The following is a 16270-nucleotide window of genomic DNA, read 5'->3' as shown; positions in this document are numbered from 1 at the left end:
ATAAACAATATCAATATTGAATTAAAGCCTCTATGCCCTATTATGTTCATTACCATCAATGATAGCTTCCATCATATCGTAGCACACTTTCTCACTGACATGGCTGTCTTTGCAGTAGTCTTCGTGATTCCGGACAAAATTCCTCATCCAAGATGCAGGCGTTGGGCTAATACCCCTTGCTCGGTCTCGAATAAGAGATAAACATGGCTCGATAGTGTTTCGTTCATGTTCGGATACATTCACATGGTCAAGATAGCAGTGCACAAAGAAAAGTAACCCCGGAAAGCCGTCAATAGTCTCCTCGCCGTTGATTATCTCATTTGCAGACATCAGACCATACATTTGCCCGCCGGTCATTTCTTGACATTTGCTTTGCAAATAATAACTCCTTTTGTGATCCATGCAATCTGGCTTGGAAAGCCAGTTCCTCCGTCGGAACCAGAAACGCTCCTCGACGACGGCGTCGCGTTTTTGGCAAGACTTCCCCGACTCATTTACCAGATCAATCGGAATGTAAAAGTTGAGATGAAAGCAAACGATTGCCCTGGAAAGTAGAAATGAGAAGATAGCAAAAGCCGCATTATCAAAATCAGTTAATTGGGCTTCCATTGGTCGAAATTCAACACGCCAACCCGGACCATTCTCACTTATTGGTGGCTTAAACCGCACATGGTTCCAAACATATCCGTAGAGACTTTCGAACAGGTGCGTCTCAGTTGGTGTCATATTTTTTGTTTCTGCCTCGGTGAGGATGAGGGGATCTCGAGATAGGATGGATGCGAAGTGATCAGCTAAGAAATGATCCATACCACCATTGACCAAGTACTTCTTTAGAGAAAGATCCATTGGTTTTAGTGACTCCGGATTATATAATCCAGGTGGCTGATTTATCGAAAGATAACTTTGATTCCAATTCCACCGCGGAGGCTATATGGCCAAGCCAAACCATCAGTAAACAATAGCGTGGCACGCAAAGAGAAGGGTATCATACCAGACAATCTCTCTCATTAGAATCACGATCATCGACCAAGTCCCCATATCTTTGCCATCGAGAGTCGGTGTCCACCATAATTCCCTTCCAAATCGGCGTTGCAGCAGTCAGCGCAAGCAAACAAGGTCCCAACGGAATGAATTGATCGTGCAACCACCTTGCCTCCGCCTCATTGGCAGTCTGGAAGGTGGTTTGGATACTGCAAGATCCTCGTCCAATATTCTGTTGGTCCAAGCAGATATGATTCTCTCTCTTTTCTCCGAGAATCGTGTCGTCAAGAAATGGCATGATTGTCAAACTGTCGCGATATATTGGAAGCCAAGTTTTAAAACCCCCATTCGACCGGGCATCAACGTTTCTTGCTAATAGCTTATAGCGAGGCTGTGAGCACAAGGGGTCATTAGAAGGCCCTGAGGTCCAGTTGCTGGCAACTCCAGTCCTCGGGAATATACATAGCGGAACTGCATATGTTTGCGATGGAAGATACCTGTTGATCAATTCCCGCCTATACAAGGACGAATTAGACATTTGGTGAGTCTTCTGAGTCCAGGTGGACCCGACGCACCTCTTCCGCATATTATCCTCAACGTTTGCCAAATCTGATAAACGCCCTGTATATGGTTTTGCTGGAGTCGTCTCTACAACGTATGAGGCCCATTCCCATTGCAAATTACCCCTGGATAAAGGTGAGTCATTGGCACTGCTCTGCTGTAACGTTCAACGTACGGATTATTGGGATGATCAGCCTCTGCTTCCCGTTGTTTGATGACCTGCGCTTGTCCCAAAAACATCGTTGCCCTGGATAAATCTACGTCCAGGTTGACTATGGGAAATTCAATCTTAAACCTTTCTCAGCTTTGCATCTATAATGTGTCCGTAAGTTCATACCTCATCTCCCCACAATGGATCTACCTCAATGCGGTCCTTCTGTTTCATCCAAATCGCCAGGCATTGCTACATAACTTTAGACTGGGGCTCAGAAATGCAAATAAATGCCACTATTTACCTCTGCAGCGGCTTTTTGAACGGACGCTTTAGCCCTCTCAGCCTCTTTCGGGGTCAAAGGCGAATCCTCTATTCTAAGTCCGCGTTTTAGTAGTTATCCCTTGATTTCAAGAAGGTGGGAATGGACGAACGCAAGGCCCATGTTGAGCAAAAATCATAGATTTCCTTGTGTCGGCGCGATGTAGACAGATGTGAATTTCTCTAAATGTTTCCGCGTGAAAAGATTCTCGAATCAATGAGATGGGGACTATTATGTAGATCATTGTATTCAAAAGAACGAGGGATCATATCTGGCCTGGGCGACGATCAGATAGATCGGACCCACGATTATGCAATGTCTCAAACTTTCATGTTTACGACCCACCAACCTGCCCTGTTCCAAGTCCTCGATCTACAAAATACATCAACTCAGGGGTCAGCAAAGATCTACATACCGTAAGAGCCTGGGTCTTGGCTGCGATGTCATGAGAAGCTGCCTCTCTGTCGGTGAAGCATAAAATTCGGAAACTTTTAGTGCCATGCCTATTGTCGTAGTGATAGCCCTTAACTTGGGTTGGAATTGTAGCAAACAGGAATAACTTCGGAATCATGGTCTTGCGGAGAAATTATTTTTACAGAGCTTTAACCAAATATTAGCAAAGCTTAACAGGGTGATATGATTCGTGTTGGGGGGGGGGGGGGCGAGTCGCTTACATGGGCAGTATTTTCCCGTGTATTCTCAGCAATCCATGAAATTGCAACTTATTCAAGAGGCACTACTTGCAAGCCTCATACTGTAAATCCACTTTACTCCATAGACTCCAGTCTGGTTGGAATTGCCCAGCTCCCGCAGATTTTCCGTTGCGAATTACACTAACTAAATGGGTCCCCAGCGGCCAAGATATTTTAGTCGTTTCTCTCATCATTGTGATTCATGATAAAGCTACAACCTTACCTCTGACAATTATGCTGTGTGTTATAGAAAATCTATATGTATTCTATTGCTGGAGTTCAGCGATGGTGTAATCAATGATTTAGCTGAATAATATTCATTACGCACCAAAAACCTAGATCATTACGCACTTCTGTCGAACTACATAGCGTAAAGAAAGACAATTACCTAGTTGTTGATTTTTTTTTTTTTAAAAAAAAAAAAGTATGCTAGGCAATTCCTTTTCCACGAGTGGTAATCTCTATTTTCTACTCATAGTGATGAAGACTAGGGAGACGCTTTCCGGCATGCCGGTCGTCGAGTAGTGAACTCTCGGCCCGCGGGCCGCCCGATGAGCAGGTCTAATTAGGACATCAAATCCCAAGAAAACCAATAAATTTGGATGGGGACTACCCAGAGATAGTATCTCTATACTTTCAAGTATATAACAGCCGACTCTATGGAGATTAGAAATGGCCCCACCAGGAAGCAGTAAGCTTTTCGGCCCATTAGTACTTAGACTGTAGGGATCTACTTCCACCGACCAGTTCGAAATCATATAGAAATCATTTGAGATTTATCCAATGTAAACAATCCCGTAAAAACATAAAACCTCATAAAACATATCATTGTAACTGACATTCATGACGTCAAAATGAGCCATCTCTTATCTTGTTTCTATATCAGCAACTATGGGCATAATGGTAGAATGCGGAGATGCTACATAAGAATGATGTCAAAGATCCAAAACTCCTGGTTGCCCCAAAAGACATATATATATATATATATATATTCATCTCCTTTGCGATTAATTTGAAGGTGTCAATTGGAAAACTAATTAATTACAAGAAATTTAGTAAATTAAATCTACAACATCGAAGCACACCATGTCAAGCTCGATCACCACAGATGTCAGCAATTATGAGGCTCATGGATATGGCGACTCAAATCATACAATGAAAGCCTTGACATGGCAAGGAAAAAAATTCGGTTAAAGTTGGTCAGTCATTCTATCCATCATTTTCGATACTGTCATAATGCATCGCCTCTCTTGCTTATACTGTTTGGTACAGTGGAAACGGCTCGACCAAAGATCATCGACAAAGGGGATGTCATACTCAAGGTAACGGGTAGCACCATTTGTGGGAGTGACCTGCATCTTTTACACGGTATGTTGTGACTCTTTACTACTTTTCAGTAACAAATGAGGAATTTTGTATATGGATATGCTCATATGTTCCCTATTATCTATTATCAACTTATAGAAGCTATCCCAAATCTTCAAAAAGGCGATATCCTTGGCCATGAGTTCTGCGGTATCATCGCAAGTGTGGGACCAGCAGTCAAGAATGTTAAGGTGGGCGACCGTGTGGTGGCATCTTTTCAAATTGGATGTGGTGATTGCTATTACTGCAAGAAAAAGCTCTCTTCCATGTGCGAACGAACGAATTCGAGCGAGGATGCCTACAAACTATATGGGCGTCAAACAGCTGGTATGACCCCCTTCCAAATACCTATACCAACATTCAAAAGGCTCTCATACTAAGACTGTCGTCATAAGGCATATTCGGATACTCCCATTTCACAGGAGGATTTGCTGGCGGACAGGCGGAATATGTTCGCGTCCCTTACGGTGATGTGAACCTTCTTCAACTGCCTGATGATGTCCCTGATGAAAAAGGTCTCTATCTTTCTGATGTGCTAGCAACATCTTGGAACGCTGTTGTTGACACCGGAGTTGAGGAGGGTGATACTGTGGCAATCTGGGGGGGCTGGCCCAATTGGTCAAATGGTCGCTGAATTCAGCTTCGTCAAAGGTGCCAGTAGAGTTATTTTGATTGACGGCGGCCATGGAAAATGGCGACTGGATTTTGTTAAGAAGATACTGCCCAAGCTCGAGACAATCGAGTATACGAATCTCCCCGAGGGCCAGTCTGTTTCCTCAATCCTTAAGAAAATGTGCGACGGCCGCGGGCCTGATGTGGCGATTGAATGCGCCGCTGGTGAGTACACCAAGGGATGGGCTGATTATTTTGAGAGACTGTTAGGTTTGGAAACAGATACAGCTGAACTTGTCAACGAGATGATTACCTCGGTACGAGGATTCGGGCGCTGTGGAATTACAGGTGTCTATGCCGGTTATGTAGGTGGCATACTCTCTGTTATAAGACAAGTCTTCTAATGTGGTACTGCACAGTGTAATCACTTCAATATCGGATCCTTAATGGAGACTGGGATTCGTCTTATCGGCAATGGACAAGCCCCTGTACACAAATACTGGAAAGATCTCTTGAAGTATATTCAGCAGGAAAAGATCCATCCCTTGCACATGGTCACCCATCGCTTCAAGCTTGAAGACATGGAGAAAATCTACGATTTATTCAACAAGCGTGAGCTGGGCATGCAGAAGATTTTCGTACAGACAAAATTTTCTGCTCCTCCAGCGTCAGGGGCACCTGCGTTAACAGAACTTTGAGTTTCATGGAGTTATGATTTAATGTTTATGACCATTTAATATTATAATCTACATGAGATTAGGCAAAGAAATTATCCACTACCTAGATCTGGAACTATTCGTAGTCAAGCAGCCACCACAAATAGGGCTATATTCAAAATAATCACTTCTAACAAACAGCAAGAAGCAACAGCAAATGAAAGCAAAAGAAAAAAAATTCACAAAACAGCAGGGATTCGCATGTGATTACTCACCATACTACTAACCCGCCGGCGCGTGGCTAAAACACAGTTAGTAGTGCGGTTGGTATAATAGGGTGAACGACGCTTGAATGTCGCACGACTCGGGTGAGTAGGGTGAGTGCACAATAGACAGGGTGAGAATGGGATAAACTAGATCGAGGATCATATTCTGTTAAGCCCTTTCAGCTAAGTTTGCTTTAAATATCAATGGGCCAAGGTCTCCCCTTGAATCGTGCGTCATTATTACTATTCGGCGTAGCATTGAAAAGAAAGAAAAATAATAAAAAAAAAACTACAGAGAGCTTTTTACCATCAATTCATCCACAGATTCAAGGAAGATTTCTGATTTCACCATGCCTCGGACATTTACGTCAATGAGCCGTGCTACAGAGGACGACCCCTTTGCGAAGGACTTCGTGGAACTCGAAACGAAGCGCGGTCTCAAATTACACGATCTGTTCATGTACTTGTACAAGATGCAGAGCAAGCCTTTTTCGAGTACCAAAAACTTTCTTCTTTTGGTGTAGATGCGACGGCTCTTCCTGATATCACTTCCCTATCATCAGGAGGTCGCTATTTCAGACCTCTCAAATCTACCGGCCCTATAGCCGCCAGTTACCCCCATATTTATTCTTCTCCTGGATTGTTTGGATACCGGAGTGAATTGTCTATCATTCAAGCCCTGGAAAAGGTTCAATATGGGTGGCGGACTGGGCTTTCTCCTTTGGAGCCCGTACTGGAAAATGGGTTTTGGAATGAAATCTAGTAAGCCATTATATTGGTACCACCTTTCATGTGGCAAGCCTTCCCGGAGAGGCTAACAATGTTAATTCCAGTCCGATGTGCACTCACCCATTCTTTGGGATCGATGCAGGTTGGGAGTTTAGCCCAAACTTAGATTTTGTGATGGCTTCGCTTTACGAGTGGATCCAACCAACTTCTTGTGCCAACGATCAAACTCCCCATGTGCCTCATTTGAAGATATTTATGTCTACATCACACGACGTGGAGAATCTGAATCATATGATCTCTCAGGGGGAGCTCAGTGTTCTAATGAGTGCCTCCTATAACCGAGTCTACCAGCCCGGGTATGAAAAATATTCAATCTTTCCAGTAAGTCTTCTTTTGAGAAAGACTCCAGAAGCAGGGCGAAGAGCTCAAATATGACCGACATAGATACGCCTTATCTCATCATATCCCGAGGGCCGTGTTCGCATCATGGAAGCAGTATTCGACCAGGTCTTTGAAAAATTCAGCGTAAAATTCACCCCAATTCTAGATTTTGCCGAAAGAAATGAGTCTCTTTGGGATCTGTTCCTGCGCTATGAAGAGAGCGAGGCACTTCCGGCTAAAGAAAGACGCCATCAAGTTCATGACCTGGCAGTCAGGGGCTCAAAGGCAAAACAGATTTAGTGTTTCTGACCGACATGCAATATTGAAAATTTGTTGGTGATGCCACTTCTGTTGCTTAGTCGTGTGCCTACACACATCACCTTCCTTTACTACATGTTCTTGCTCTAATACAAGAAAAATACATATATTACCTCCACAACTTTTAGTATACTCAGCATGTTATCCTCCAGTATCTGAGGCGTTTCAGAGCCAACATTGCCTTAGGGGAAGGTGGGGGGGGGGGGGGGGGCACCACTGAAAGGGACCATTGCCATTAAGACTACAATTTCAACGTGCGGCAAAGATGATAATCTTCCAACCCCAAACAATCGTTAGGCCAGTATGTAATTGACCACATTTAATGATAGATATCAGTACATACAGGCCTGTCAAAACACTCACAGGCAGCCTGATTCCTACTAAGATCTGTTGGATCCCCGTATATATAGATAACTATATCAAGTAATGAGATAGTAGATGAATAGGCAAATGTATATTATAAGAGATAGTAGCAACAATACAAATCATTACTTATCTCTACTGGATTACTTAACATGGTGATGGCTTGTTACTCTCCCGTCACTTTTATTTAGCTATGGCAGATAAAATTAGCAAACAGTAAAATTGGATTCAAGGAAATAACCCATTTGTCAAATCAGACAATTGTTTCCAGATATCAAACCCATTGTATCCACCAAATGCATTCATGGGACCGTCAAAGAACGACATTGGCGTTGAGCCTGTCGAGTTACAAGCGTTCAATACCTCGGTGTGCCTCCGCATACTCAGAAAACACGGGTAATCCGTGAACGATCAATCAAAAATAGATTTATCTTTCCAATTTCTTTCTTGAATATTCCACGGATCTTGGAGGAATGTTAGGATACACAGAAGACCAACAACAGAGAACGATGGTCAGGATGCAACTTGAGAGGATAGCTCATGTTCCTCTATGGTTGGGCTCGTCGATCCAGCCGGTATGGTCTGCTGTACTGTTGGAAACCAAGCATGAAAGCTCAGAGTCTCATAAGAAAGCACAGAAGAGATATCAGGCCAGAAGGAAGCATCTCTAAATAGTTTAGAACGCAGGCAATCCTCAAAGCCAAATAATGAGTCTCGGATGCCTACAGTAAGGCAGACAGGGCATGTTTCAGTCTCTGTCCGGCAGGGATTGATTACTGGCAGTGAGGTAGTAATTCTCCTTATCAACGCACTCAATCTCCCGCTAAATTTGACCGAGCGTATATGATGCTTGGCTTGCAGCTAAGCAAATTGCATTTTCTTTTTTTTGGAACATAGAAAATTCTTTTTTCTGAATTGATAGCTGATAATTTTGGTCATTCGGCATATCAAGAATAAGATTTCTATTCTGAACGGACTGGCCCGGCACGCTCGACTCTTAATTAAATCCAGAGATACTAGACATGTTGGATGAAGCAAGGCAAATTCAACAGAGTGATAGACAGCGCCACAATGCCAGCAAGCACACTCCCATATATCATGTTATGCATGGACATTTTCTGTTGAAGTCAACGGTTCATATCCATACCAGGATCGCGGTGCATTTCACCTGCGGCTTGTATGATTGATGCTACGGCCCTATCACTCCCCAAAGTGTCCTGCAACATGATGCGCCACAGCTGCTTCGTCGCCCTCAAATTCTGGGCAAACTGGACATTTCACAGTGGCTGTGTCTTCCGCAGCAGCATTTGTTTCTATAATATCATTTTCCCTCCCATCCATATTGTGCTGGGCTTGGGACTTGGCATTTCCACCTCGTTTCTTTCCCTTTGCTGGGCGTATATAACTGTCCAAACCAAGAGGCTCCGATGAAGGCTCGTCTGGTTCATCAAGACGCATATCACGCGAGGTAAAACGATTGCGTCTTCCACTCAAGTCTCCCCCCTGAGTCCTTAATTGTATACCATCTTCGCCGTCTTGTAAACCCTCTACTCCCTTATCAAATTCCACTTGTGTTTCCTCACCGCTTCGCAGACTTTGCACTCGTCCAACGCGCCCGTCAACTAGACGGACTTTGACACCTCGTGGGTGATCGCCACGTGTGAGTACCTCACTGACTGTCCCTGATACTGTACGGCCAGTAGGTTGGTCCACTTTCAAGACGATATTAACAGAAGTGCCGGGGTTGATAGACCTTGAAGGGGGCACGCGCGGGTGGGACGGGCGCGATCCACCTCGTCCACCACGTCCGCCGCCGCGACCACCCGGTCGTTTTTGGCGATTCATTGCGTGTTGATATTTGGAGGACGAATTTAAAAAATGAGATAAGCTTATGGGCGCAGCGTGATGAGTGTAGACTAGGATGGATGGTAGTAGGGTTGAAAGAACAAAGAATGTGCAATGTGGATTATCGGGTAGAATATTAACGAGCCTCGCTCTGATAGATCCAAGTCTAAGACAGCCTGATGAAAAGATACTCATCTGTTGCATATGTTATCTACGACACTTTCTGATGTTCAGTATTATGTGAAGTAGCTTGATATAAGTTTCTCTGATATTTGCTATTAACGTCGTTATCTAGTCAATTTGGTCAGAATAAAGGAAGTCGCTTCATTGAAAAGGGTTTCTCTTGTCTTTCAGTTGCTGAAAGAAAATTATAGAAATTGAACAGTCTTCTTTTAACGGTTTTATTTAAGGATGTCTTGAGATGGATATTGATTGCGGCTTAGCAATAGAAGAGGCCCCTCTACAAGTCTACTGCGGTGCTCTTGTTTTCTGCCCACAGAATACCGAGGTCAAACGTCTTTTCTGGTCTCGAAGACTTCCTCTTGTTCGAAGTGTGACGGGGGTTGGAAGTGATTGACTAAATTATTTACATGTACTTGAGGATCGTGAAACATCCGCAATTACAGAATTAGCTTCCTCGCCAGATAGAACGAGACTGGCCACAGTGTCAGAGAATTCCACAGTCAAAATATGAGATCCGATGACTGGAAGAATGATGCTGAGTCTGGAAGGGAGACAAAGATATTGTTACGGCAGTCTCGTTTTTACGCAGTTCTGGGTCACTCATAGTAGGGCTCAGTAGTGGTGTGGTCTTCGAAAAATTGGTTTCACCCTGGATTCAAATCCTCCAACCCAGCTCAGAACAAGACCAGCCACAAGTGGCCCGCTTGAGACGAATAAGCCTCCTCGAATGGCGCCTTAGTTTCCTCAGGGGGGAGATCGAGTACGGTCAAATTTTGACAAAATTGCGAACGATCGATAAACACTCTTTGGCCAAGGATCTCCCTCTATCTATCAACGTTACCCGAACAAGCCCTAATGGGCAAGTAGCAGCCTGCATCTGGGAGGATGGCACGATTCGACCGTTTTCAAGGCTTGGGGATACCTGGGAAGAAGTCATTCATGGGGCAAACAGGCCCTCGACACTCGCGTTCCCGCCAAACGGTTGTTTTTTGGCTGTAGGATTTTTCGAGGGGCTTGTTCAGACTTGGGATCTAGAAAATAAGTGCTGGGGGCAAATAGAGGGAGATCATAAGACCGGGGAGTCTGTTGCTGCAATTTCCTTTTCCGAAGACGGTCGATCCTTGCTTTGGGCGTCGCACAGCCTTCTTTGGCAGGTAAGTATAGGCTTGATGTCAAAAGAAGGCCTCAAGTATTTCGAAGAACAAATCACTGCGATAATCATGCCTCCACTTTATTCGCAACTCATATTGGCTAATGGAAAAGGAAAGGTCCACGTTCGGGAGATTGGAGGTATCCCTACTAGGGGGGAGTTACACTGATAAAGCGGCCTATGACAGTACTGGGAATTAATTCAATGGTAGGGGATCGAGCATAGTCATTGATGAGGGCTTATTATCTCTCGCATGCTTCGCAGTTCCGTGCTTGATTATGCTGGATCTTGATGAAGGCAACGAGCCGCAAGTTAGGTTCCCATGGCCGCTTAATATGTGTTCCTTGTGGTATCAATTTGTTTCTGGTAAGTTTTGATATGATACTGTATGTTTGTGCTTTTGCGAGGGACCGCTCTCTTTCATCTTGGATAGAGAATGCAAACGGCTATCCTTTGATGGGAAGGATTTCAACAAAGGCCATTCTTCCACGGCCAAGTGCATCGCATTTTCATCTGATAATCGACTTGTGGCTACATCATCTCCGGATAAGCTATTCGTTGGAACGAATATAGAAATCGTCGATACTTCTACGAGAAGACTCGAGCTCCCTCAGTCTCAAGAGCTTGGGGTTAATGTATCTGTCTGGAAGCTGGTTATTCTGTGACAAGAAACAGATTATATAGCTTCCTCCTGACGATCGGCCAGAAACTTGGGACTTTTACGACTCAACTGTCATCATAGGACAGAAAAGCGGACGCATAGTATTCCTAGATCTTGATCTTTAGCTGGATGAATATAGGACATGACAAATGGCATATCAAGCGGCTCTAACTAAGCGGTCTCCCGACGAAGAGGCAGCGATGCTGGTGCCTCAGAACGGTGATGTGCCTTTTTCATCAACCTGTCTTTTTCTCCAACGGCATCCCAATCTGGATTCCCACAGTTGATCTTTGCTAGTTCTAGCCAAGTCTTCCATTCTGGCGTCCTCGGGGCTGCGTCACTGACCGTAACCCATTCGACTTCTCCAGTGGCTTGGATAGCAAACCACAAGCTTCGTGTAAAGCTCGGCTTAGACTCTATCTCTTTGGACTCGTCAAACTTGGGCTTGTCTGCATTCCTTAGATGTTGTGGTGTCACCTCCTCACATCTGTATCGTGACAGGTCCCACAGCCAGCTTGGTGGCAACAAAGATGCTATCCAATAAAAAACATTCAACATGACATATATAACAGCAATCACGGCCTGCATAGTCCAGCTGCAGTTCCCCAAAAATATTACAGATAAAGTGACTAGGGATAATGAAATACCACCCAATACTTTGAACAATTGGTCACTGACCAGATAATTGCACTCCTCGGGCCCCATAAAGAGCTCGCGGGCGACTTCTTCGGTGCACTGAATAATCACAAAGGCACCCTCCCGAGTTCGAATCAAGATATCCCCTTTTGGGACTACTGCATCTGTTGGACGAGCAGCCAGTTGTGGTCTCCAGTGCGAGGCAATTCCAATCAGGATTGATGCAGAGGCGATTGCTACAAGAGCCAGAACTGCCACTCCATCATTGAGCATCAATGCCCAAATGAGTGCTCCCAGTACTAATAATGAGGAAAATATTGTCAATAGATTGAGAGGCGATAGCGTGCGCGGCGACACTAGAGCCTCGCGTTCAGGATGTTGAGACCTGCTTCGATCTGCCATCGCGTCAAAACTTCTTTCTGGCTTCAATATCATCATAGTTTGAATGAGTATCTTACTGGAAAGTGTGATATGCCAGATCGCCACCTCAAAACTCTTCATAGTCGTGATCGGAAGAAGAACATTGGCGAAATAATTCAATTCTTGGACGAGGGTGCCCGAGTAAACTCCACAGACACTGTTGGGCAGACTGGGGAGTCTAGCCGCTCGAGTAGATCCTAGAAATGCCTGTGGCGCTGGAATTATCCGAGGAAGCAGACATAGTTTGGATGCTGTCAAAGGTTGAATATGTCGAGCCATTAGCGATTCTCCCAATATAGTGATCAGACTGACTACATCCAATCGCCAGCCTGAACTGTCATCGCGGCCGACGGGAAACCACTGCATGTTGTGTATAGAATCAGAGAGAAAGATTATGAAGAAGAATAGAAAACTAAGCACTCGAAGTGCAATAAGCCTCGAAGACTTTGTTATTCAGCTGTGATATACCCAGTCGAACATGAGGGGTCTCGAGTGAGGCTGAGCGAGAAATGCGGTGGCTGGGATGATCGACGCATCGCTTTTCGTGTTTGGCGCTTAATTATTGGCCATAGAAAGCTCATAAGGCCATGAAGTGCTTGAATAGCATGCCGAACGCCCTGTATATGCATATGGTAATGCATCATACGCGCTCATTACAGGGCTGAATGCGCCCTGTTCTGCATGTTAAGCCTCAGCCCGGGTGAAAATATTATGCACTCATGTTGTTTGATGCTTGGCACTTCCACAGATTCATCAAGTTATCATGCAACCAAGATGCGCGAACCATCGATCAGAGATTCTCAAGGTTGTTCTTTTCTTTTCCTTTTTTTTCCTTTTTTTTTCCTTTTTTTTTTCCTTTTTTTTTCCCTTTTTTTTCCTTTTTTTTCTTTTTCTTTTTTCTTTTTCTTTTTTCTTTTTTTCCCAAAACAATGCGAAACCGTCCAGATACCGAGTTGTACCACGTCTATTGGGTCTAGAGATGAGGCATCAACCACCGAAATAAGACTGAATAGAGATCTGAAAATCCACGTGAGTTTAATCGAAGATAATATATTTACAATATATGCTATTACTTTGTATTTGACTAGACTTTCGGAACTGTGAAGATAAGCTTCGGACATTGGGGAAAGGCTTGATTCTTTGATAATGGTCTGAAGCAGTGAACCTACTTACATCAAACCCGATCATTTGATAGGAAAAAAAATGTAAGAAATACCCATACAGACTATCTTCTTACCATTTGACTGTCTTACAGCCACGTGCACTGAATCGTACCAGGTTTCCAAATTTTTAAGAGCCAGTTGGGGGAATAATATCGAGACTTCGGCCAGTGAACTTTGCAACTCAACTATAAGCCACATGTAAATTATCTCAGCTACATGGATACTAGACTATTTATCAACATTGAATTGATTCATGGTTGCAAAAGGGACATTCTGCGGCCTCGTCGCATGCAAAAGTGGATCCGCAGTAATCACAGCGTTATGAAATTGGACTATGAAGCAGTATATACGACCCCATGGCTGCTATATTGATAATGGGAATCTGATCAGACAGACACTCAAGTCGATAATGATGCCCCTTAATCTGACAATCATTATCAAGACCATCTAATCTCAGCCTCGTTGATTCGCCCCTTTAAATTCAAGATTGACACGCGATGGGGCCGAAACTCGCCGATCCTTTTCGGCGCCCGCAAATTTTATCGCGTCGTCGCCAAGTTGTTCTTCAACATGCGCAACCTTCAATAGTCTGCGGACTAGAGCTCCCATTGCAACGCGAGTTTCTCCTTTAGCTATGCAGCATAATGCCCGTCATTCCCTATACGCAATCATGACATTCCTCCAGTCCTGCAAAGCCGGCGCAGGGGCTGTGATGGAGATCCTGCGCGAATCATGGGGCCAAGGAAATTATCAACTTCTTAATGGAGCTCGGCAGAAATCATCTCTTACAACAAAAAGAATTTTTACAATTGCAGGATCGGTGACTGTCGTGATTGTATTTTTATGGTACTTATTTTCGGGGTCACCAACTCCTCAGGATTTGCATCGATTCCCCGTTGCTTATAATGCGACACCATGCGATCATCCTATTGCTCAACTCGCATCGTCGGCTTCACAAGCCCTCAGCAAAACCTTGGAAACCCAATCGAAATCGTTGGGAGAGGCTGTTGCAGAATATCGTCGACGATACAACATGCCTCCGCCTCCCAACTTTGATAAATGGTATGAATTTGCGAAAGAGCGAGATACGCTACTGATTGATGAATTCGACACCATCTACCACTCTATCCTGCCTTTTTGGGGTCTAGGGCCGGAAACTATTCGTTCACGTGTGAGAGAAGATTTGGGATTCGATAATGCACTCATGGGCATCTCTATTAGAAGTGGGAAACCGATTTACTTAGGCAATGGGCAAGGCGAATTCCAACGCAATGGTACAATGAAACAGCTATCAAAGTTTGCTCAATGGCTGCCTGATATGGATCTTGAATTTAATGTCCACGATGAGCCGCGCGTCGTCGTTCCGCACGAGGAATTAAATCTTCTTGTCACCAAGGGGCGTACGAATCAAGCTCGTTTGAATCAGGAGTTGTCGCTATCAAACCGCTTTTCCACCGATAAAATTGAAGGCGCTATCCCAGAATCCTTCAGGACAAGATTCAATAATATACAACGACAAGAAACTTGGCTCTACTCTCATATGTCATGCCCACCGGAGAGCCCAGCCAGAGATCTCGATGGTAAGGCGCCGGATAATACAAGCGCTTATGCCACTACACCCTTGGGCTTCGTCTTTAATCAATCGGCATTTAGCGATATGTGTAATAGCCCTTCTCTACGCCATCGTCTGGGTATTTTTGAACATCCGAATTCTTTCAAAGTGACAAACGAGCTTACGCCTGTATTCTCGATGTCGCATCCATCTTCTTTCCAGGATATCCCTGTCCCATCACCATTCTATTATATGGGAGAAGCAAGTTTTGACCCGGAGCATGCTATTCCATGGGATTCGAAGAAGGGACAAATCTACTGGCGAGGAAAAACCAATGGAGGACACAGCTATGGCGGTTCTTGGCGCAATCTACAACGCCAGACCATCATTGGAAAACTGACCTACAACTCGTCGCTATCTGTACTCGAACCTAGAGAAGACGCCAACTGTTCATTGGGTATTAATGAAGGATGGGAAGTTCGTGAAGGGAATAATACCGAGTTGAGCGAGTATTTCAATGCCCACTTTGTGGAAATTGTTGACTGCGATGATGACTGCGAGGCAGAGGAGAAATATTTCGAGACAGTTCACCGAGAACATCAGAGTCAGGCCTGGAACTATAAATATCTCCTAGATATGGATGGCCACGCCTACAGTGGGCGATTCTACGCCTTACTGCGCAGTAAGAGTGTACCGCTGAAGCTGACATTTTTCCGGGAATGGCATGATAATTTGATCATTCCGTGGGTTCACTATGTACCGCTCAACAAAGATGCCGATGATATTCCTGATATTTTACACTTCTTCGAGAAATACCCTACTGGTCAAGAACTTGCTAAGTTGATTGGCGAGCAAGGACAGATGTGGGCTTCCAAGACACTACGGAATGATGACATGGATGTCTTTATGTTCCGACTCATGTTAGAGTATGTCCCGGCCTCCTTCCAATGAGAAAAGTTGAAGCTGCTAACTCTTTGCTTGCAGGTATGCCCGTGTGCAAGACGAGAAGCGCAATACGTTAGGGTTCACTTTATAGAAGCTTTTGGTTGGTAGTTGAGTTCGAAACCTGTCAAATCATGGCCAAGTGTTTGAATATTACTTAAATTAGCCACAAGTCTGTCGTCGTTTCAGAACAAAATGATCATACATAAGCTCAATTTCCATAGGTAAGTATTGATGTTAGTCGAATTAATATGGAAAGGCATCCTTTGTGATACATAAACTACACTAGCAATGCAAAATGCAAACCCCGCATTTATTGCG

At 44.3% G+C, this 16270-nt stretch overlaps 6 protein-coding genes across 6 annotated transcripts; 3 read left to right on the top strand and 3 right to left on the bottom strand.

Annotated features, from left to right (window-relative positions):
* Positions 1 to 30: 30 nt before the first annotated feature.
* Positions 31 to 1279, bottom strand: N7469_011569 (Glutamate-cysteine ligase catalytic subunit; the record flags this gene model as incomplete). Its single annotated transcript, XM_056650474.1, has 2 exons — positions 31 to 882; positions 992 to 1279. 2 exons carry the CDS (start codon positions 1277 to 1279, stop codon positions 31 to 33), a joined length of 1140 nt encoding a protein of 379 aa, XP_056494983.1.
* Positions 1280 to 3793: 2514 nt separating this feature from the next.
* On the top strand, positions 3794 to 5382 carry N7469_011568 (uncharacterized protein; the record flags this gene model as incomplete). The annotated part of the gene is made up of 6 exons (XM_056650473.1): positions 3794 to 3896; positions 3980 to 4075; positions 4172 to 4399; positions 4468 to 4653; positions 4724 to 5049; positions 5104 to 5382. 6 exons carry the CDS (start codon positions 3794 to 3796, stop codon positions 5380 to 5382), a joined length of 1218 nt encoding a protein of 405 aa, XP_056494982.1.
* Positions 5383 to 6509: 1127 nt separating this feature from the next.
* Positions 6510 to 7016, top strand: N7469_011567 (uncharacterized protein; the record flags this gene model as incomplete). Its single annotated transcript, XM_056650472.1, has 2 exons — positions 6510 to 6716; positions 6780 to 7016. The coding sequence occupies 2 exons, from the start codon at positions 6510 to 6512 to the stop codon at positions 7014 to 7016; spliced, it is 444 nt and encodes a 147-aa protein (XP_056494981.1).
* A 1581-nt stretch (positions 7017 to 8597) lies between these two features.
* On the bottom strand, positions 8598 to 9242 carry N7469_011566 (YwbE family protein; the record flags this gene model as incomplete). Its single annotated transcript, XM_056650471.1, has 1 exon — positions 8598 to 9242. One exon carries the CDS (start codon positions 9240 to 9242, stop codon positions 8598 to 8600), a length of 645 nt encoding a protein of 214 aa, XP_056494980.1.
* A 2165-nt stretch (positions 9243 to 11407) lies between these two features.
* N7469_011565 (uncharacterized protein) lies at positions 11408 to 12658 on the bottom strand (the record flags this gene model as incomplete). The annotated part of the gene is made up of 1 exon (XM_056650470.1): positions 11408 to 12658. The coding sequence occupies one exon, from the start codon at positions 12656 to 12658 to the stop codon at positions 11408 to 11410; it is 1251 nt and encodes a 416-aa protein (XP_056494979.1).
* A 1431-nt stretch (positions 12659 to 14089) lies between these two features.
* N7469_011564 (Lipopolysaccharide-modifying protein) lies at positions 14090 to 16043 on the top strand (the record flags this gene model as incomplete). Its single annotated transcript, XM_056650469.1, has 2 exons — positions 14090 to 15933; positions 15992 to 16043. 2 exons carry the CDS (start codon positions 14090 to 14092, stop codon positions 16041 to 16043), a joined length of 1896 nt encoding a protein of 631 aa, XP_056494978.1.
* Positions 16044 to 16270: the final 227 nt, after the last annotated feature.

The sequence above is a fragment of the Penicillium citrinum genome, assembly GCF_028827155.1.
Source record: "Penicillium citrinum strain IBT 23319 chromosome Unknown utg000011l:1.0-294111.0:1.0-294243.0, whole genome shotgun sequence".
Taxonomy (NCBI): domain Eukaryota; kingdom Fungi; phylum Ascomycota; class Eurotiomycetes; order Eurotiales; family Aspergillaceae; genus Penicillium; species Penicillium citrinum.
The sequence above is the reverse complement of the archived record's forward strand: the minus strand, read 5'-3'. Positions and strand labels throughout refer to the sequence as shown.